Source organism: Notolabrus celidotus, chromosome 13 (genome assembly GCF_009762535.1).
Source record: "Notolabrus celidotus isolate fNotCel1 chromosome 13, fNotCel1.pri, whole genome shotgun sequence".
Lineage (NCBI taxonomy): Eukaryota > Metazoa > Chordata > Actinopteri > Labriformes > Labridae > Notolabrus > Notolabrus celidotus.
In genome coordinates this window covers 9,914,914-9,938,629 of record NC_048284.1, presented here as the reverse complement: position 1 = coordinate 9,938,629, position 23,716 = coordinate 9,914,914, and the positions used below count along the sequence as shown (strand labels likewise).

General features: G+C 38.2%; 1 protein-coding gene across 1 annotated transcript in view; it reads left to right on the top strand.

The window, feature by feature from the left end:
* The first annotated feature begins 1,183 nt into the window (after nucleotides 1-1,183).
* scara3 (scavenger receptor class A, member 3) overlaps nucleotides 1,184-23,716 on the top strand; it is a 33,990-nt gene continuing 11,457 nt past the window's right edge. The window contains exons 1-5 of the mRNA XM_034698838.1: nucleotides 1,184-1,635; nucleotides 16,705-16,740; nucleotides 18,221-18,262; nucleotides 19,327-19,446; nucleotides 22,167-22,247. Of these exons, the coding sequence (XP_034554729.1) occupies nucleotides 1,629-1,635; nucleotides 16,705-16,740; nucleotides 18,221-18,262; nucleotides 19,327-19,446; nucleotides 22,167-22,247 (286 nt within the window). The 5' untranslated portion in view covers nucleotides 1,184-1,628. The remainder of the gene's footprint in view (nucleotides 1,636-16,704; nucleotides 16,741-18,220; nucleotides 18,263-19,326; nucleotides 19,447-22,166; nucleotides 22,248-23,716) is intronic.

The following is a 23,716-nucleotide window of genomic DNA, read 5'->3' as shown; positions in this document are numbered from 1 at the left end:
ATACCAAGTTAAATTACTTACCTGTTACAAATTAACCTGATTCCTTGGAGACGTTTCTCCAGGTGTTTTATTTTAGTATTACAAAACTTTTGCAACTTTTGAAGTGATCCTGAGGTGATCGAGCGAGGGGTCATTTAGTTTGTTTTGATGGAGAGAACCAAACAGAGATGGACATGGTTTATATTAGGACATCCTAGGGTTTCAGAGAGAGGTGTCAGACCTCAGATGAAAAAGCATCATGTCTCCGGAAAAGCTCCGTCATATCTCGGCAAAACCTTCATCATGTGTCAGAATTCAGATGAAACGGCCTCAGACCACATAGCCTCAGGATAAACGGAGTCAGGCTAAAGGGAGTCAGACTTAACGGTAAACATGTTCTGTCGTTTGTAAAATTGTCTCCAGCTTTGTAAAAGTGTTTCATCTTTTGTAAATTTGTTTCTTTAAATGTAAATTTGTTTTGGTCTTAGTAAAAGTGTTTTGCTGATGTAATTTTGTTTTATAAAATGTAACAATGTTTTCCAAAATGTAAATTTGTCTCCAACTTTGTAAAAGTGTTTAATCTTTTGTAAATTTGTTTTGTCCTTCAGGACCACAGTAATAAAGTGAGGGTAGAAGAGACTATAGAGGTGCTGAGAAACCACACCGCAGACAGCCAATGGAGCCGCCTTGTCAGCTGGATGGCCGGATGTGTGTGTTGGTGAGGGAATTACACCTGCTGTTAGTCTTACTCAGTGGTGGTAGTCGAGGTTAGCTGGAGCAAGCTGAGAGGACGAAAGCTGGTGCCAGGAAGGGATTATGGCTTTGACATGATTGTGTGTGTTAGTGTGTGTGAAAGAGTGTAAAGGTGTGTGTTCACAGAAACTTACATACCAAGGCCTTGAATATTCAAGGTGCTCAGTCCACAGTGTTCAAACATTTGTAAGCAATTAGCCTCGGCCACAAAACCAACTTTTAACAGAACACATGGACCCTCCCTCCCTGCCTCTCTGTTTTCATTTTTTTCACCCTGTCCCTTTTCCCAGTCCCTCCCTCCTTCACTTTCCAGTTTCTTTGTTCCCCTCCCATCTCTCTCTTTCTTTCTCTGTCGTTCTTCTCCCCCCTCCTTTCTCCTCATCCCCTCTCAATCCATTTCCTCCCTCCCTCCCTCTCTTAAGTTGCACATGGTTTCTGTCAGAGGAGGTTTAGTTTCCTCAGGCTCTGGATTGGGGAGGGATGATACCAGAGAGCTGCAGGCGAGCACACATGTTCAAAACCTAATGGGAGCATGGAGCAGCTTTAAATCTCCTTCTTGATTTACTTGGAAGAACATTTGCAAGACTGTGATTTAGAAATCAGACTTGTTTTAGGGTTGCAGAGTTGCATGGTTTTGTCTACTTGGAGCAGCATTTCGATGACTATAAATCCTGAAGTTTTTGCTTGTTTTGCTTGGACTTAAGACATTTTGGGGACTTTATGGCATTATACTTTTTTACTGCATACAGGAAAATGTTTTAAAGTAAGTAGCAAAAGAACATTGCTGACTTCTCTTACTATTCCTGGCTTTTTTGTGGAAAAAGTTGAGGAGGACTGAAGCATCACCACCAAGTTGAAAAGCAAGTCATCTGAAAAGAAATCTTGAGAGAGGAATCATGAAAGGTAGAGCATTTGATTCTGATTTCTTCTGCTTCTCTCTTCCACTTCATTTTCCTACAACCTTGTCCTACAGGAACAAATGTCTTACCAATACTTCTGTGCATCTTCTGCAGAAAAACTCACTTAAAAATGTAAAAAGTAACCATATATGTCATTTTGGCATGCATACATACACCTGCACAGCGCACCCGTAACCACATGTGCCTCTCATCTGCTGTAAAACTAAGCAATGTGGATCCTGAGAAAGTGCTGGTTTGTTGCTCTTGGACGTCAGACTTTGATCAGTCAGCATTAAATCTCTATATGTGGGTGCATGCAAACCACAGCCCACATTTCATAAAACATAAAATGTTCTGCAGCCTAGCCAATCTTCTGCAGATTGACTTAATATCCCCTTTAAAGGAGGGCGAGTGAAAACATAACATTTGAATTTGAGCTTTTTCACGACAGGACATGAAAGGAGAGCTGCCACCAGCTTTAAAGAGGGCATGTCTCCCAGACGTACAGTGTGAGAGGTGAAAGGCTTACAGAGGGGGGCGGGTACAGTGGGAAACAGAGGATAACAGAGGGGGGGAGTGAGAGGGAGCGGGAAATAGTTCCACATGTGGGGCAGCAGCTTGAAAAGATGTAAAGAGGTGCTGACACTTTCATTTCCAACTCTAACTGGCAGATGATGGATTTTTTCAACGTTTTAAATGTTTTAAACAAAAACCTTATAGTATTTCTTGTCTTTGGCTTTGTCTTAATCACAATTAATTCTCTTTTGTGGTAAAATTTAAATGAATCTTTTGCAAAAACCTTCATTTAAACAGCTGTCTAATAAAAACTTACTCCTCTTCACCACTTACGTAAGTGACCGGTGTCCATAGATCTGTAAATATACGGATGATGCCTCTAGTGTCCAACACAAGGTAGTGCATTTCTGTATAGATGGATAGAAACCTGATAGAAACTAACTGTATCCATAAGGAAGAGGCTAATATTATCTGGTTTATGCCATGCAGTAGTATGGTTTACACTCTGAAGCTCAAACAAAGAAACCTGGCTATATTTTACATCAAACTCATTGTGTTAATGCAGCTCAGCAGCATAGGAAGACACTTTATGTCGGATTTAGTTTAGAGTGTACCACTGTGTTTTTTTACTCTCTTTCGGTCATTGCTGGACATGTGCAGTATTGTAACTACTCTGTTCTTTTATTCTTCTTCTTATGTTGTTGCTCCTATTTTGTTTTGTTTTTGTAGTGTCTTAAGTCCATACGTGTTTTGCACCTTTTCAGTGCATGACACAATAAATTAAAATAAACTAAACTAAAACAGAAAGACAATCTGACTATGATATATACAAATATTTAAACCAGAATAGCATTACTCAGACTCAAGATGTGTTAGAATTAGACAAACATGTTTATTTGAATCACCAAATCTCTTTACAATTAACATCGGCAACTGAATCTAAGTAAATTGCCTGTTAGCTAGTAGGCAGCATGTTAGCTAAGCTAGCACACGGTTATTTTCTCTCTCCATAATCCACAACAGAACTTAAATTCTTTGAGTTTAACCAGGTGAGATTCTGGACCATAATACTGAGGAGAGAAGTTATGCAAGAACATCAGAATCAGGGAGATTCCCATAGGAAGGGATTGACTTCTGGTTGCCTCGCTTTTGTACACAAAGTGAAATCGAGGTGTAAGCAATCGTAACTAAAATATCATGACTTCCAAAAAAGCCTTACTCATCATCAAAACTGTTTCGGAAGAGTGACACCTTATGTTAAGTAGGCTAATCAGCTCAGTAGCAGCCTGAAAAAGTTGGCTTTAGCTTGTAAAGGGTCTGACTTCTCAGCTGGGACCATCTGAAACCAAAATTAACTGAAACACTAAGAAGTATTAGTGCATTGTTTCAATAATGCAAGCTTAAAGCTAGGGTTGGTAGTCACAGTATGATTGAACATACAATCATTTGAGGAAAATAAAAGCTTGAGCTCAGACTCTTTTCTCCTGCTGAACCTCAGGAAGAGAAACAGTTCTGCACCACAAGACGATACAGCAAATTCACCCTGCAAACATTTACAGTTCTTCTCTAAGCCAAACAGTACAGGAGGTCTGTTAATGTGGTTTCCAGTCTTGCTGAGACTGGGTCTAGCTCTGCTCGAACAGAACAAAACATGCTGCCTCATACATTCCTAACAGAGTCAGAGGAGGTGAGGGGAGGGGGAGGATGTTACACAGGTGTAAGGCTGGCAAAGGAGAAGGAAAGAGTGAGAAAATGAGGGAGTCAGATTTTCTTGACTTCAGTGCTGTGGCAGCTTTATTCATGTACAGTCAAAACATCTTGAGTTTGGACCGACAGAGAACAAGGGGACGTAGTAATAGCCACATTTTGTGTTGACTTGTTCTCTCTGTTTGAAATGTGAACCTTTTCATTTATTTATGACCACTTGGATTAATTACCTGAATGTTTTAGTTGGACTTCTTCATGTTTTTATTAATACTGTAGCGTCATGCTGAAAAAAAGAATGTGCTGAAACCAGATACTTAATTAAGAGGGGGAATTTGTTATAACTTGGCTAATAGAAGTAGCTCTTTATTTTTACAAGTTTTTTCATGTGCTTTTTTTCAAGGAAATCCAACCATCCAAGTGATTCTGTGTTCACTACTTTAAATTCTGCTTTTTTATATGATTTTAAGATAAGATAAGATATACTTTATTGGTCTATCATTGGGGGAAATTCTTTTGTTACAGCAGCTTACAACACGGGACAGAGGAATACAACAATGTACTAACATAGTTAAAAATAGAATAACAAAAATAATAGTAATGATAAAGGTAAAATAGAATAAAATTAAATAAAATAGAAAATTTTATTAATTTAAAATATGGCAACTATTACAGATGTATACACACTATGTACAATTCTATCTGATAAATAGATAGTAAGGTAAGTTATTGCACGGATACAATTGCTCATTATATCTCATTATAAATCCATTACCAACCATTTAAATCAATATTTAGTGCAATGGTGTTTTTTAATTCTCACAGATCATGGTTCAATGAGGATAACTCACTCGTTTTTCATGTGTGTTTGTGATTGGGGTGAACTATGTCACACAGTTGCAAAGAAACAATTAGTATTTAGACGTTTTTCAACCGCAGGAACTTTATTTCGGAACTAGGTACTTTAATCCTGAACTACGTGCGTTCTGACCGGAGGAACCAGGGTCTAAATTCAGTTCAGGGGTAGATAATCTCCCCCCTGAAAAGCCCCTGCTTGGGGGGTAGTACTTTTCAAAGGTCCTGGGACTTCCGGTTGAACGTAACGGTGTTTGTGGAGTTTACACAGTTGTTGAAACACAGAGGGAGTTCCTGGGAATGCATACTAGTTTAGTTTTTATTAAGATTTCAAAATATTATTTAATATATTTTTTTTTCTCCATACGTCACTGGCCTGATTTGCACAATCTACCCGGGACTTCAGCCCGCGGTCGAAACGCAGACAACAATGGGGGCACAGAAACCTTTTAGTTCCTGGAGAAGTAGTTCTGGGGGCTAAAAGACCCCGGAACTCTTGGTCAAAATGCACCTTTTGACACTTCTGACCCCTTTTAGCCTCCACTTTGACTGCCGGGTCAAGTTGACCCACGAACAGTATCTTTGTAATATAAACATGCAGGGGGGGTTGCAAATATGTTAAATGAACCATTTTTATTTTATATGTTGTTCGTGCTAATTAAGCCAAACAGAAGAAGTTTCACCAAAAATATACTTTTAACATTTTTTATTTATTTTTTTACTTTGAAATGGGTCAATCTGACCCGGAACATAACAGGGGGGTTAAGATAGAACCGAGAAGGATCTGTAGCTCTGTGTAATAACAAAAAAAAAACACGTAAATAGAAAGTTACTGTAGCGTTTAAAGCTGTAATATAGCTTCCAAAACAAATAGAGTTTAAGCAATGAGAGTTATATACTCACAACACATTTATGCTTCGGTTATGTATGAAAGTAGATACAAATGTGAACTCTCATTACCCACATACTCCCAAGCATCCTTTATGTTTGGATGGATGTTAAAGAAAGCATCAACAAGAGGGTTCCACTCATTTATGAATGTATGTCCAAACTCCTATTTGTGGGTCCATGCATGTACTTCAGGTCGTATATTTTAACCTATCTTTGTAAAGCTTTATCCCCTTAGTCTGTGTCTAGAAAGTTCCGGAAAGATGGTTATCACGTGAAATTTAAAGGGCAAATAAAATGGCCTGTAAATAAAGCATGGGTGAATACTGCACACGCTACTTTAAACCAAACCAGGCTTGTCTTCTTCACTCAGCCCAACTGTCCAAAGCTGTTTACTCCTGAGAAATCATGATGCGTTATGGGATCGTGACTCTGAAGATCTCCTGTTTCACTGCCAAAACCACAATAAAGGAGCATCACAGGCTGCAGCAACACATTCCTGGTGTTTATAGATGTTTCGAGGAGACCGCACATTCCTGTCAGAAGGCACCTAAATGACTTGGATGTCGACAGAGGTTTGGAGAGGGGCTCATTTGGCTTTACGAGATGTGGTCAAGACCTCCACTCCGATTTGGAGCAGGGCCCATCCCGTGACTACTGGTTTCACTTAAAGCTAGGATTCTCTGAGGCTCTTGAGGGCAATTTTCTGGTCACATTAACTCAAACCAAGACATGATGAAGAGGAACACGGAAAAGCACGATATGTTTATGTGGAGAGGGCATTTTTATTAGCATGTTAAATCCAATCAAGGAGTGATGCAGGAAGAATACATGACATGGAAGAGAGTATAGTCCAAAGAGGGAATAAAAGGAGGGTGTGGCTGAGGGGAAGGGGTCAGAAAGTCCAAAATCCCTGGGGTGGAACAACCTCAGAGGAACCACAAACATGAGGTCATGCTGATAGTTAACTGACTTCGAAGCTAAGGCCTAAGGGGGGGAGGATGGAGGGCTGATTGACTCCAAGTTAGATGAAGACAATTCCTGATTTATTATTATACAGTAAGATGTTTGTCTTGTAACCCTGCCCCCACTTGCCTGTGGGTAATTTCTAACTGATACCCACATCCCCTTGTACTTTAGACTGTATAACTGAAGTGGTTAAGCTTCTTGATTTTAAAAGTCACGCTAGTGTGGAAGTGCTGTAATTTGCACTCCCTCAAAAGGCCAGCAGGGGGTGAATGAACTGGTTCCAGAAGGAACCTGACCTCAATTAACCAGATGAGATCATTACCCTGCCTGTCAACCTCTTACACCAGTAAAATATGTTCTTACTGACTATATTGTCTCAATGGCAAGTCAAAAGTCCTCTTCAACAAGGATTGATGTATCATTTTGGAAGTCTTAGTCAACTTAGGCATTCGCTATCCAGTCATCCTAATTCACTCACTTCCAGCTCAAGACAGCAATTGTAAAAATATGAAACTTGAGCCAGTACTTCCCAGACAACCAGACAAGTGGGGTCTGGACTCATGGCTACATCTGCTCTTATATAATCTATGATCTATACATGTATCCTTATAATGTGTATGCTTAACACTTTCAAACTAGCCTGTGGCATATGTATCTTCTGACATACAATATTTGTGTAATTCTAAACTAGCAGCCTGTCTTAATAAATTTATGTTCATTACTATAGCCTCATAAGGTGCATTTCGACCAAGAGTTCTGGGGTCTTTTAGGCCCCGGGTAGATTGTGCAAATCAGGCCAGTGACGTATGGAGAGAAAAAATTATATTCAATAATATTTTGAAATCTTAATAAAAAACTAAACTAGTATGCATTCCCAGGAACTCCCTCTGTGTTTCAACAACTGTGTAAACTCCGCAAACACCCTTACGTTCAACCGAAAGTCCCAGGACCTTTGAAAAGTACTACCCCCCCAAGCAGGGGCTTTTTAGGGGGAAGATTATCTACCCCTGAACTAAATTTAGACCCTGGTTCCTCCGGTCGGAACGCACATAGTTCAGGGGTAAAGTTCCTACCGTGGAAAAACGCCTTAGTAAGAAGGTTCCTGGCAGGTTCCTTCCTTTTCTTCAAGTTTGTGTCTTCTCCTTGTGCTTGTGTTTCCTTCGTTTACTCTGGCTTCCTCCCTTATTCCAAAGACATGCTTGTTAGATGAAGTAGTGACTCTCAGTTGCCAGAAGGTGTGAATGGTTGTTTTGGCTTCAGCTCCCCGTGACCCTAAATGGGATAAGCATCATGGATTATGGATGGATAGATTTACTTTACAAGCATTCCAAGTTGGATTCATCAAACTCATAACCTGCACTAATTCAACTTATAGTATATATAGTAAGTTGGATGCCTCCTGTTAACAAGGGAGTATGCCTCTAGTGCCAAAAAACGTATTCTAGCTTCTGGTGAAAGGGAGCTTCTATATCAAGCCTGATGTATGCCCAATGTGTTACCAGACCTAAAAAATAGCTAAGTTGCTCACAAGATGAAAATTAAGCCTCAAGACAGTGTGCCATCCAGTACAAAGCTAAGTCCAAAATTTGGGCCTCACAAACCCCTAATCTCAACCCAACCCAACACTATAAAGGAATGCAGATAGTGACTGCGGCCCAATTTGCCAACATCTGGACCAAAATTCAATGTAAAACCTGGAGATAAGAAGATTAGGGAAGATAAAGACCATAACAGTTGCAGACTGATGATCATAGTTTAGATTGAGATGTTCAACCATCACATTACTTGGTCTTAAATCAAGGTTTGTACATGTTGTGTAGTCTGAGCCAAGTGCAAGTTTATTTTAACCAGAACCTTCAATCAAAAATGTTATAGTATATTTTTGTAGCCAGCAGCAATATTATTTTCAGCTCAGTATGACCTCAATAAAGCAGCTGCTTCACAGGTTTATTAAAAAACCAAGGAACCAGGTGTCTAAATAATATTGCATAACCTTGTAATACAACTTGAAACAAATGTATTCTTGGCAGATTATGGATCCATCGTTTCTTTCCTGACCTTGTAGTGATTTTATTGAGTTATCCGCTGTTCCTTGTTCCATCGTGTGGAAACGTTTAGTTCTGTCTGATTTTATTTCCCACACTTTTTAAAGTATCTCAATGCAGCTCACACAACCTTAGAGTGTGTTCTCTTCCTCTCAAAGTGAAAAGGGCACACTTGCTGTGCTCTCAGTGTGTATTCACACCACAAATTAACTTTTCCATCTTCAGTCTGCCTCACTGTCTGCATCAACAACCATGAAGACATGCCTTGTTGGGTTTTGTTTTGTAACACTTTACACGGCAAATGATCCAAGTTTTATTTAATTCTTCAGAGAAGCTGCAGAACAGACTTTTAAAAACAATGCATTTCTGAGTTTGTTATTGACCAAGCTTTAATATTCCCACAACTTATTAAAACGGCGCATCCATTTCAAGATCCTGCTCACCACGTACAAATCCCTCAATAACCTGGCCCCCCCATACCTCACTGACCTTCTCCAGTACTACCACCCCTCCCACCGCCTCCGATCCTCTGACTCCAACCTCCTCAATCCCATTACTAAATCCAAGCACCGTACCTTGGGGGACCGGGCCTTTGCCATAGCCGCCCCCACCCTCTGGAACTCTCTCCCCCCACACATCCGTGCTTCTGACTCACTTCATTCATTTAAGAAACAGTTAAAAACGTACCTTTTCAAACAGGCATTCCCCATTCCACATTAATTATTCCACCTCTTCCCTTGTCGTCTGCTTGTCTTATATGTCTTTATTTTATTTTATTTATTTATTCATTGTCTCTCTTGTAAAGCATCTTTGAGTTCTTGAAAAGCGCTATGTAAAACTTTTTAAGTTTCTTATTGCTCTTCTACCCCAATAAACTGTAGAAGAAGAGTTCAGATTGTGCTCAAGTTGTGGAAATTTACAACTAAAACACTCCTTATGTAACTTATACCAACCTTTAGCTAATGTCATAACATTTACTTTATGATTTAGACATCCAGTCACGGTGTTACCCTCCCAGTCCTTCTTGTTTCATTTGTATTGCGTGGATCCACGCCTTAAGTTTTATATTGGGTGCTAACATTTAGTTTGAATGCAGTAAGTGGAGGCCCTATGTAATGAGACAACTATTATTACGGGTCTGTATGAGGGTGCTGGATGGGCGTGTTGCACTACTGACTGCTGTCTACCAGAATTATGTGGTTACATTAGCTTACCTAACCACTTTCTCTTTGCAATCCTTTTCTTAAATATCAACCATAATTCACAGACTTCTGCAAAGGTCAACAGTTTGGTATATTTTACTTCTGTAAAAGTCCACACTTGATCTGTTCTAAATTTCACTAGGTTTATCGTTGGCCCCTGCTGCAAAATTTGATGAAACTTGGGCTGGTAGTTTTTTATAATCCTGCTGACACACAATTGACTAAAGCTACTCTCCTTTATTAGCCTTAGCCATTATCTTTCCTAACCTTAGACATTATGTAGCTGCCATATGCAGATACCATTAAAGTCAGAGTTTCTCTTATTGGTTGTATATGTTTCTTAGTTATTAGGGCTGGGGCGGCACCATAGACTGTATAAATAATGTTCCGGCGTTACATTTATATGCCAGTTTGGTACTGTCATGATTCTAGAGTGGTGATTCAATGTTGTGATTTGCAAGGGTTGCAATTCCTCCAGTGTAGCGATTCAACATTACTTTTCATCCTAAAACTAGTAGGCCTCAACACCTTCTGATCATGACCAGTACTTAAAGCTAGGGTTGGTAGTTATGGAAAACTATCATGAATTTGAAAGTAGCATTTCCTCAGGACGCCATCCATCCCCTCCTCCCCTCTGCTCGGAGCTCCTCCAAAACAACGCCCCCGCTCACATTCACAAGCGCCGCTGCTTCGCGACCACATGTCGTTACTGATTCAAAACCGGTCCTCAGCACATTGTTTGTATTTTGCAATACGTCAACTCATGTCTCACTCAGTGGTAAGAAAACCCCAAAACATTATCATGGTGAAAGTTAAAAACACAAACAAACATGAAATGTACGCGCAGGAGACGGGCAGAACGGCAGGACGGGGTTTCATTGGTTTCATATTTTGGCTCCTGATGGCAGGGATTGGTTGATGTTTTCCCAGGTTTACCCCAGCTGTAGATTGCAGCTTTTATTCGCTCTTCTTAAAGAACACATTATGTATTGATTACCATCGGGACATAAAGATCATTTTAACCAGTATAACAAAAAGTGTTTCTAAATCTGACTACCAACCCCAGCTTTGAGATGATCTGGAGATAATGGGTAAAGTACTAAACAAGGATAAAAGCAAAAATGGAACAAGTCAAGGCAGAGATGTAGGTTTTTCTAACTTCTTAATGACGTTACAGCCTTTTTAAAGGTGGAGACCTCCAGGTTAAAGTTTGAGTTTTTGTAGTGTAATGCAAATCAGCAATCGTTTCAAACCTCAAGGGTGTTTTCCTCTTTTTATGTACTTTGTTTAGAGCAAGAAGGACACAGTATTCCTAACTATTTGGACTGACATTTTGTTGTTTTGGTTGTTTGGAGTCATCTGATCCCACTCAGGAAAGAAAGGGGGGTTGCGGATGCTCCATGTTTGTTTTCACTACGAGGGTTTTGCTGCACAAATATCCAACAAATGCGTTTGTTGATAAAGAGCTAATCACTTTAATCTTCACATCATAATCATGTAAAAGTACATGTCTGACAAATAAACAGCCTTTGTCTGATTTTAACTTCCCCAGCACTTTTCAGTAGCTTCAGTGTTTTGCTATTGCCTGGCTGTTAAGGTGTGACCTGTTAGGGCCGTGTTGTGCTGCTGTCAGATTGACTCAGTTCTGCTCTGTGTGTGTTGGACCGGTCCACTTCCTCACTAACGAGACAGACGTGAGGGTTTTTTCCACAGTGAGTAGGAAAACATGAGAAGAGTAAAAGGAGAGAGGGAGAGAGGAAGAAGGAGAAACATGACTGAGGAGCATGCAGATATTCAATGGGTGGGCAACTGATTTGTGTTTCTGCTAAATTTCAGCCTCCAATAGCAAAAGGATGTGCTGACATTCAGACATTTAAAGCTGGACATTTTTCCAAACCACAGAAGTCCAAAAAATGACAAGAATTCAGTTTGCACTTGGAGATGTTTACGAGTCAGGGTGAGAGAGTCTGAAAGAGGACTCAGGCCTGTGTAGGAAAAACTCCACTAAAACAAAAGATAATATCACAGTTTGTGTGATGATTGTAAAATGTATGTATTATAAGATAATTAACTTAAATTGTAATTAATTTCTCCCCAAAAATTGACATTTAGTTTCAGTCTTTAAATTTTAAAGCATTTGGGTACTTTTGGTCAATTGATCATTATATATATATATGCATCATCTGCTTCTAAATAAATGTGCCTTTTATCATCATTTGAGTTCCCTAACATTCTGGTAAACGATAGCCTGCTTGTATACAAGGACAGGAAAGAGCAGCAATAACAATCTGTTTATATCCGTCTGTCCCTTTAAAGTACAAGTCCCACTCTTTTTAGTTCTTTGTTGCCTCTTCAGCTTCTTCTTTTTTTGCAGTGTTTGCTCCACAGTCGTTGCTCTACTTTGTCAGTATGCTGAGAAAAACGGTTCAACGTGACCTTCTTTTTGAACAACAGATTTTGTTGATTCTCATTTTTTTACTAATGTGGTCATTTTATGGGCATTAGTCATTGTGCAGTGTTGTGAAGGTCCCTGTCTACATCCCCAGGCCAGGACTAATAGAAAACATGTAGGGACCAGGTGACATCATTGGCTGTCTCTCTCTCTCTCTGTTGTAGAAAGACAGAATTAAGGTTGTGTGTTTTTACCACACGTACATGATAACCCAACCGATTGTTGGTCTCTTCCGACCAGTGGGTGAGAGCAGTTAGTGGTGTAGTGGCTGTGACAGAGGGCAGAGCAGAGAGACACACAGCAGGCAGGACGAAGTGTGATGTCAGCAGCAAACTAACAAAATCTTTTTGGGCAGAGGTGTTCAAGTTGAAAAAAAGAGTGTAAATATCTCTTTTCTTACAAGCTTTGGTGCCTTTCCATACCATGGAACATGAAAATAACGGACACTGTATAATTTTAAAGCACATGGTAAGGACAAACATCAAAGTATTTAACATTTTCACAACCCTTGTCCTTAGACCAAGTCTGATTTTGAGTCTTGATCTTGACTTCTTCTACACTGTTTCATGAAACTCACAGGAAAAGAGGATTTTTGATAAATCTTTTCTAGTTTTATCAGGGCACACAACATCTTTGAGACTAGGGATCCTACTTTTTAGGTCCTGACACCAATATCAATACCTGGGCTTTGGTATCTGCTGATACCGATACTAGCCGATCCGATCCCGGTATTGATTTAACAATCTCTATTCCTAAATGTGAGGATAGAATCATGTTTTGGCAACTTCAGGCTTTTCTGACTTTGTAAACCAAAATAAAATGAAAATTATTTTGCAGTCGGCTACAGCTGACGTAAACTTCCTTATTTGGGCTCCCATTATATTTTTCAGCGCGACTGCCATCCATAGAAACGTTAGCGCTGCACATGTTGCAAGTTTCTGTCAGAGTTGTTAGCAAAAGAAGCGTGACATGCACCTAAACCTTGGAGTCTCTGTAGTTATCCTCCACCATGCTCCACCGGGCAAAAATGCACAGACAGGCCGCATTGATGACGTAGGAGACGCACATGGCTGTTGTAAACACAGTAAAGCATAGAACTAAGATGAATAGATCTGCCATATGGATCGGCACTATATATTGGCCCTTTGTCACCAATATCCGATCTAGCCTTTTGAGTCTGATCTAGCCGATATCGGATACCAGGATCAGATCGATGCATCCCTATTTGAGACCACAGATCATCATATGATCGATGGTTAGAATAAAGATACTGACTTTTGAAATGAGCAGTAACTTTCACACCAAGGATTACTGTTTGTATTCCACCTCCTCCAAACATTTGTCATAGCTATCACACAGTTTGAAACAGTCTTGCAGCTGTGGGTTGTAAAAATAAAGATGACCTCATCTGAGGGCATCAGTAAAACTTTGAGACATGTTCATATGTGTCTTGCATTTTGGTCAGATTAAATAAGTAGCTCCATATGTGGTGTTACTTATGTTTAGGTACTGTATGAAGAACTCTAGGTATAGATATTTGTCGGCCTTTTCTTATCCTTGAGATGTTGTTGGAACTGCAGAGTAACAACAGAGATTTTTGAGTGTCTTTCAGACCTCCTCCTTCTTTCCTCCCCCACTCTCTCCCCTCCATCATTATGTCAGCGTCAGTGTGTTGTGACTCCTCCACCCAGACCTGACCTCAGCTGTTCCACCACCGGCTGACATAAACACTCACCTCATCATGGCGTCTGAGAGGTGCAATTTGGTTGGAGCCAAATTGAAACAATAAGTTAATTTGTGGGTAACCAAACATCAGAGTTTCCCCCTGTTCATGTCATCACCTATCCCACAATGCTGCACTCAGACTCTTCTGCTCCTTGTAGACAGTGGCTGAAGGTTAACTGTTTCTCCCTTGAGTTCTCTGGTCATGAATTGCTCAAGAAAAGTTCTACAAGGGGAGAAGGTTTCTAAATGTTTAAAATACAGTTTTTTATGACATTGTGGTTTCTTCTTCTCTTGTTCCTTTTCTATGACAGACCACATTTGTCTTCATGTTATGTTGATTATGTGGTTAACCACAGAGATTGATCCACAGAAGAAGAAACACTGGGTTCAGAACTTTTGCAACATTTTGTCTTGGCCTGAGAAATGGAATAAGAGTCGACACATATAAGATATTTTGAAATATCTCAGGAGACGTTTTATAACTGAGTCAATGTTTACATGACACCAAGTTATCACTTCCATAAAACTCAAAGGGGTCGTAGTTATGGTTGCACAGTGGTGCTGACAGATGTCAAGACTTTTTCTGGTGTGAGAGAGAGCTTTGTCTGCCGGCTGCAAGAGAGGGGCGGAATGTGTAACAGGCTAGGGGGCGGAGCTTGTAGCTGTCCAAATCACACAGAACCATGTGAGATGCCAGAAACTGTTGGCCACCATTAAACCTGGAAGTTGTCCTAAAAATGTTGGTGTGTGTTCAGACAGTAGTGAATATTTTCCTTTGACAACTTTACACTTTAATAAATGCAGCTAAATGCAGCATAAAGAAGAGATGTCGTGTTAATTTATCAACATCACTTCATTAAAAAAAAAAATTCAAAATGTAAAATGAAAAATAAACAAAAATCTATGTCATGTAAAACTATTTTATTTATATTTAGATCTTTCCAATGTGCATTAAAAAAGTTTTAACATTAATTTGGATGAAAAACGAGTGAGTTATCCTCATTGAACCATGATCTGTGAGAATTAAAGAACACCAATGGACTGAATCTTGATTAAAATGTTTAGTAATGGAGTTAAAAATTAGATTAAAAAAAAAAAGATTTTTGGGTTCTGTCACTTTTGGATAATTGAATATGCCCCGGGTAACAGTGTTGTACTGGTAGGTGGAACTTGTAACATCTTACAGATTTGAACCTTGATTTGAACATGTGCATCTTTGAGGTATGAATGCCCATGATTATAAATATACAACATAATTGAATTTTAGTCAGGTTGTAGCATTGCTGATAAATAAGCAACTTCTGTAAATCCACTATAGCAAGCATGACAATTTTCTACAATTTATCATCCTGTTTGAGTGCTTTTAATCAAACCAGCACTCCACGAGGTTTATCAAGTGAATAGTATAACACCAATTTCTTTAGATGCATAATTGGGACCTATTGAGGGGAAAAAAACTGTTCAATATTGTTTCACCAGCTTCACAAGCACCCTTTGAGCAGCTGCTTGCCCCTTATAGCGCCATCTTCCATGCATATTGCAGCAACAGAATGAAATGCCCCCCCCCCCTGTTTTTTAAATTGGTACATTGATTGAATTGGTGTTTAGAATGCAGACAACTTTTTTTATATATTTAAAGAGGTTTCTAAAGTGCCTTCCAGTCTTATGCACCAAATGTATCACAAGTTTTGGTGTCTAGGCCCAACTAAACTGTAACCACATGTTATTTTTGTGGTGCAACACCAAGACATAATGTATCACAGAACTAAACTGGGGAGACTGGCTTTAAAGTTTGCTGCCCCCTCTTCTTGGAACGAATGATAAAAAGACCTTAAACTGAATAAAACGGCCTCGTTATTTTAAGTTGATTTAAAACAACTTTGAGGCAGAGACACATCTGGCTGTAGATGCTCTTCCTGATAGATTTATGATTGTGGTTGATCTTGACAAATATTTAACATTTAACTTGTTGTTTCATGTTTTTTAATTTATTAAACTCATGGATCTTGGGTTGTGTTTTTATGTTTGGCTGCTCATTGTTTGTTTGTCTTGGTCAGGACACTCGTAAAAAAGTTACTATTAGTCTCAGTGAGGTTAAATAAAGGTTAAGTTTGAGTGCATGTCTAAGAGTGTCTCCTACAAAAACAGCCCTCCACTGAGTGGTCCTGAACATCATGGACCACACCTGCAGCACTTTAAATGATGGGTTGGGTTCTGGTTTGTGTTGTGTACAGTTATTGGTGTTTTGCACAAGGTCCACTGCTTCAAAACACAATAACGAGAACATGATGTTGAATTTGGGAAATGGAAACTGCTCTTTGGTAACATTGTGCAGAAGTCAAGCCCATACTCAATGTGCAATAATAGACTCCTACACATAACGCAATAAAATACTCCCACTAGTGCACAAAACAAACAATAGTTCTTGTATTTTCCAAAATGTGTATTTTTTATCATATGTGGGTAAAAGTGCAGAAAAAACTGTTAAGAAGAACCGAAGTCCTCCCTTTTTATTTCACTGAAATGGTATCCTCACACTAAACATGCCCAGAACAACTCAAATACTTCAGGGGGAACTGGAGGGGAACTGTAAGGCAGCTGTTTTGTATGATTTATGAGCAGACTGATAAAATTTGTCTGTGGCTCCAGTAGAATTCATGTCTGTCAGCTTCATTTTTTAAAACAGTTTTGTGTTTCTCTTTCTCTCTCCTCTGCAGACAACTATGGAGGATACGAGAACCAGCTTTTTAAAGGTATTGTCCTTAGCTAAATAACATGATACTTTATTCTTTTCAATCACATGGTACTGTCATCTAAATTTAAGATCTGCAGTTTATAGGAGAAGTGATGCTGGATTAGACCTTTGGTACTTCACAATCTTATGCTTAGGCTAGGTTTTAGTTGCTCTTACTTGTTAGATTCTTGCTTCAGAGGGTAGGCCTATTGTATATCTTAAAAGAAAGGGAAAAATGTTTTGCCTTTTTTCCAGGGCTTTTTGTAATTATGTAGGCCTCCTTTATGTCCATGCTTTCAGAGTTACAGTTATATTGGTAAAACATGATTAGCTTGTTAAGTATTGCATAACGAGACAAGACGGGTGAGAGACATGACAATACCGTACACAATAGTCAAAACAAAGAGAAAGACAAGGCAACAAGTGAACATTTCGGAGACAGAACAGTGACTAGCAGGAACAAACAATGTAATGTAGAATGAAGCATTGAGAAAGTTAAATATAAATATTTCTACTACTAATAACAATAACCATAATCATCACGAGTGATAAAAACAATTATAATCACTACCACCATTACTACCACCAACAACTGTCACATACAAGTTAAATTAATTTAAAAAATAAAAATAAAAATAATAATAATAATAATAATAATTATATACATATATATATATATATATATATATATATATATATATATATTTTATACATTAAAAAAAGGGAAAATAGTTCAGTGGGTATGTGGGAAATTTGATAAATATAAATAAATATATATAATACTTCTAATACTACTACTAATTATAATAATCAATCAATAATAAGACTAATAATAATAATAATAATAGTAATTAGTTTGATATATTACAAAATCATGACATTGCAGTGATTAGCTTAATTTAACACCAACTATATAACCTAGCCGGTTGAAACGTGCATACACCAGTTACCAGGCTAATGTCATCACATGTTGAATCCTGTGCTTCTTAATACAATCAACCTAACTTAAAATTAAAATGATAGAAGACAACTGCTAGAAAAACTTTTTTTTTTTTAAAGAGGAATGCGAAATATCCGTCAAACTTTGGAGACAGCCGAGGCAACCAGCTAATTGCTTACTACTGTTTTCTGTCTCTATGCTGAGCTAATTTAAATGACTCCTGGGTCTAGCTTTGTTTCAAAGTAACATATATAAAATAGTTCAAAATGAAAGTCTTACTTTCAGCGGCGAAGTAGGTGTTTCTTTTTTAAATGTTAAATTATTCTTGGTACGCATTTACAATGTACTGTTTAAACGTCATAATCAAACCAGTTTGGTTTAGTTGGTGTCGCCTTTGTCTTAAAAATAACTTCAGAACTTGAATTTAAGTTATTGTTTGGAGCTAACTTGTTTTCCTCTACGACATGACAATAAATACATAAACATCAAAACTGGTTTCTTTACATGTTCAGTTGTAGAATATATTCATAAAACTGCATTTCCTGTCCTTGTTTCTCAGAGGAGGATTTTACTGGAGAGGAGGAAGTGCCGTCATTCCGAGGTAAGGCCGCACGCATGAACACAAACTAACAAAGGTTATGGTGTCGTCTGCATAACGTGTTTGTTTTTTTGTTTTTAACCAATGAATGTAACAATTAATGCATAAAATGTGTTGATATACTGTACATGACTTGTATGTGAATGGCTTAGTTTGAATTCAAGAGTGTACTTTACTGAATACAATTCAATAAATGTTCTTTTTAATATAACTGCATTGATACTTAAGCTTAAAGCTCCTCTAAGGAGTTTTAACAATACACTGTATAAATAATGGACGTAGTATCCGTGACGTCACCCGTCTGTTCCTCAGCGCTGTTTTGAAGCCAATCGACGGCATAGTTTGAGACCGGAGGTTTCTGCTTGGTTTTAACCTAATTACAAAACAGGCTAAAATTTACACAGATGGCTTATTATGAACAACAAAAGCAGATAAGACTATCAGTGATGACACTGACGCAGGGTGTAGTTGTCAGCAAGTGGCAACCCCCGGTCTCAAACGATGAAGCCCATGCAGAAGTGTTATAAACTGCAATTCATCGAGAATCCGCTTGAGGCTGGCTGCAGAAACACCAGAAACCACATAGACACCAATTCAAAAAAGACGATTTTTGCAGCATTAATAAACATGTTTACAGCCTGGTTCAAAAAACGCCTTGGCTCTACTTAGCTAATTTCTCTATCGGCACACAAACAGTGCTCAGGAACAGATGGTGACATCACGGATACTACGCCCATATTTTATACAGTCTATGGTTGTCAGTCAAACTGAGACAAACTGCATGCTACAACAACAGCCTTATTTCGCATTTTCCATGGAAAAAATATTTACGATGAGTGATATTGTATAAATATGTTGTGATAGTGATAGTGACATTTAAGTGTTAAAATAAGGCAGAGACTTTTATTGTACAGGCTCACAAATGACCTCTCTGATTGTTTGAATCTTTACAACGTGGAATAAATGCATCAAATACATTTCAGTTAGCTTTTTTTAAGGTAAATTTCATTAAAGTAAGAAACTCCCCAAAATAAATGTACATGTGTATTTGCACATTGTTCCTTCAGGTCGTAGCAGAGGTGGCTGTATAAGGTGCCAGCAGAGCCAGTCTCTACAGCTGGCTGTCAAAGTCCTTTATGGATTTGTTGCTTTCCTCATCATCACTGTGGCAGTGCTGGCATCACTTGGTGAGTTCTGTTTAGCTTTTAAATTCTGCTGTCTCAGTGTTTGATTGTGTAACTGAATCTGTTGTTTAGCTCTGTACAGTCAAGTTAGAGTTGATGAATGTTGAGAGGCAGAAGACTGAAGTTAACAGCCTCGACTGCCTTGGGATTGGTTATGTAATTCCACTCGTTAATGTTGGCTCTAAGCAGGAGGAGAGTGAGAAATACTTTCTACTCTGCTATGGATGTGAGTTTCTAAGTGAAACATGGCCTATTTAACTCCCAAAAATCCAATAAATGTGTTCCTGGGTCTTGTGTGCTGCATTTTACCTGACAGCTGCTCAGCATCAACAGATGGTTTTCAAATTAACATTGCATTTTATTGGGCTTGAAAGCTGTAAATTTTTGTCTTTTACAACAGTTCAGAGTCTCAGGGAGTAGAGAGGGTGAGGCATGGTACAGTGGTGTGCAATGATACAACACACATTCAAGTTTTTATTCAGGTACAAAAAGAACTGTTATGATGTGAGTGTGTTTGGATGTCTCATTAAGTCACTTCTACTGAAAAGTAGACATACTGATTACTAAACTTCATCTTCTGCAACCAACAAAGTTATTATGTCCACCACTTAAAGCTGAGGTTGGTAGTCAGATTCAGATACGCTTTTTGTTATACTGGTTAAAATGATCTTTATGTCCGGATGGCAAGCAATATACAATGTATTCTTTAAAAGAGCGGAAAAAGCTGTTATCTACAGCCGAGGTAAACCTGGGAAAACACCAACCAATCCCTGCCACCAGGGTCCAATTTTACGAAACCAATGAAACCCTGTCCTGTCGTTCTGCCCGCCTCCTGCGCCTACATCTCCCCGGCGTTCACTCCCCGTCCCCTGCCTCTGCTTCCCCTGACTCTATTTACTGCCCCTCTCGCTCGACCTCGGGCCTGTCCTCTCTGACCCGATGAGGTGCTTTGCTCAGGACTGTAGTCCGGATCAGAGTCTAAAAAGCTCTCACCACGGGGGCTCTGACAAGCAGACGGAGTCCCGAGGAAATGCTAAAACCAACCCTAGCTTTAATATCATTATTTAATATAAAGCCTGTATGGTTTCTCTGTAATTTTGTTTGCGATGGGAGATTTTGAATTACCTTCTTTTAGTTGAAGGCTAACTAAGCTAGCCATTAGACTAAGCTAGCTGCCTGACTCTAAAATGTTGACACTGTTGGAAATTCTAACAGTGTTAACATTGCACAGTTTGTTGTTGGCTCTTTTATGCATCCTAAGTTTTCTAAATTGACATTTTTCTCAACCTTTTTTTGCATATGTAAGGCACAACATCTAAATTTGAAATGTTAAATACAATGACCTAAATCTTCTTCTTCTTTGAGCTTATAGTAATAAGCAATATTAGCAGCTAATGTGTCAGAGCCTTCAACCCTGAATATTGCCTCTCAGATTAACTTCACTCTGCCCGACCTTATTCCTACAAGTTTTGTTATGAATATGATGCCAGCTATTAGAACATCTTTTACATGTTAACAGCATGATATGCTTCACTGCACAAAGATAAGGTATTTATTGTTGCTTATTTGCCCTGGTTTGTACCCAAAATATGCGCCAACATAAATACAAATATGCACACCACATTCACAGCGTCCCTGCTATTTTATAATGCTTTATACACAGAAACAAAACTTTGTTTGTTTCAACTTCCAGCACAGCTGTGCAGCACCAAAGCCTAAAAACTAAAGTATAAACACAAAAGATATTGAACTTGGCTTGAACTCCAAACTTTGCATGTGCTTAAGGAAAAACAGAAACAGTAACCTTTGATTTTCTGTTCCCTGCTGAACATCTGTTATATAAAAAATAAATGCTGCTGAAAACATCGATGAAGAAATGAAGTAACCTTTTAAAGCTGTTTCATCAAAGCTTGTGTTATGTTAAAAAAAAAAAAAAAGGATTTTGGGGTGAAAAACATTTTACAAAGCCATCCCATTCAAAACAATAAAAACATTTACTGCTGGTAATGCATGTGCAGGAATTTTATGTGGCTGATTTACACTCTGTATGGATGTTTTATGAAATTCTGTTATTCAACGTCTTAAATTTAGCAACAGACCATGTTCAGCATCACTGTTACAGCAGCTAATACAGTAGAGCAGGTGGTATGTAGAGCACATGTGGAAGCATTAATATATGTAAACACGCCGTGGAACAGACCAGCGTTAATCCCCTGAGTCAGGGCCTTGGATGCTGGAAAGTCTGCAAACACACACTACACAAACTTACACTTAAGAAAATATACGCAAAGACCCACACCCACTAAATTATTGTAGCTCCCTTGGGAAATATGTAAAAGGAGCAAGACCTCAGCCAGCTGGCTAAGCTATCATTCATCAGCGTTTTAGTTACATTTGTTAGGTAGTGAAAACTTCATGTGTTGTGTTGTCAGGGGTTTAATTACAACTTCCTGTTTTTACTCTGTTAAATACTTCCTATGTCCTGTTAACACTTAATACCTGCTGGTTTTAATCATCACTACATCTACTCCTCATTCAGTCCTCCATGTTTTTTTCAAGATGAGTAAATGTGTATTAGCAAAGTTCTCTGATGTTTACAGGTAACCCTTAAATCCCCATTGATTTATGTAATAAAAACCTGACATGGCTATTCGCAGCTAGCAGTACACTCCTACAGAAGCTTTGAATTTTTTTGGTTTAACTGAACTTCCTTGTCTTCCCAGTGTTCAAGAAGGTTGACAACCTGACTGAAGAGGAGTCCATCTACAGCAAGAAGATTAGCAGGGTTCAACAGGGAATAGAAGGTAAACTAGCAGAGAGTACCTGATATATGAATGGTACTTTTATATTAAGTAATTTAAGGAACATAAACTTAAATATGATGGGAAGACTATGTAAAAAAGACAGGTGCAATTAGGAAACAGTTCTTTTAAGGTTCTTTGTAGGGGTGTAACTGCACTTGGGATGTGCGCTTTGAGTCGAACAAAAATGATTAAACATGGTCCCCCTCGATATTCGGCACCAGAATTACTAGTCAGTAAAACAAATGAATACTGTATTACTGTAGGCTTAAAATGCTGGTTATATATGTAGCACAGCCACCTGCCTTTAGCTGGTGCTGTAGCTCCGGTTAATATCTACTACCATCATGCTTTAATAATGCTCTACTACCTGGATGTAAACATGCACAGATAATGTAGATGTATATAAGCTGTGTCTAGTTAAACTGGCATGTAACTATGGGACTAAGTTGTGCACACTGAAAATAACAGCAACATTTCTCCACATTTAACTCCAAAACATCATACAAATGTAGAGGGAATATTTTAAAGTCACTTTTTTTTATCACATTTAGAGGGATATTTGTGATCTTCTTCACATTTAATTTTGTTGTGAAAAATATATTAAGTTAAAACCATTGTTAAATCCAAATGCTAAATCTAAATGTTAAATATAAATCTAAATGTTCAACGATAGATCTAAATGTTAGATATAAATCTAAATGTTAAATGTTAAATCTAAATGTTAAATGTTGCTCCGAGATCCTAAATATTCAGCTGATATGCTGCAGTGTGAATTTGCATATCAGCTAAATATTTAGGATCGCAGAGCAACATTTAACATTTAGATTTCACATTTAGATTTAAAATTAAAATTTAACATTTAGATGTATATTTATATTTAACATTTAGAGTTAACATTTAGATTTAACATTTAGAGTCAACATTTAGATTTAACATTTATATTTATATTTAACATTTAGATTTATCGTTGAACATTTAGCTGATATGCGGCAGTGTGAATTTGCATATCAGCTAAATATTTAGGATCGCAGAGCAACATGTAACATTTATATTTATATTTAAGGTTTATATTTATATTTAACATTTAGATTTAACATTTAGATTTAGATTTAACATTTAGATTTATATTTAGCATTTGGATTTAACACATTTTTAACTTAATATATTTTTCACAAGAACATTAAATGTGAAGAAGATCACCAATGTTCCTCTAAATGTGATAAAAAAAAAAAGTGACATTTAAAAATTCCCTCTACATTGTTTTGACGTTTTGGAGCTAAGTGTGGAGAATTGTTGGTGTTATTTTCAGTGTGCATAACTTTACTAACGGCGCTCCATATGTAACAACTCAACTGGAGCAATGTTGACTAGCACAGGGAAGTGGACTTAAACCTGCAAGGAGGACGGAAAGCTGGTGGTGCTAGCTCTGCTTGGGTTAGGAGACCTCCAACATTCCTTTAAAGTAAGAA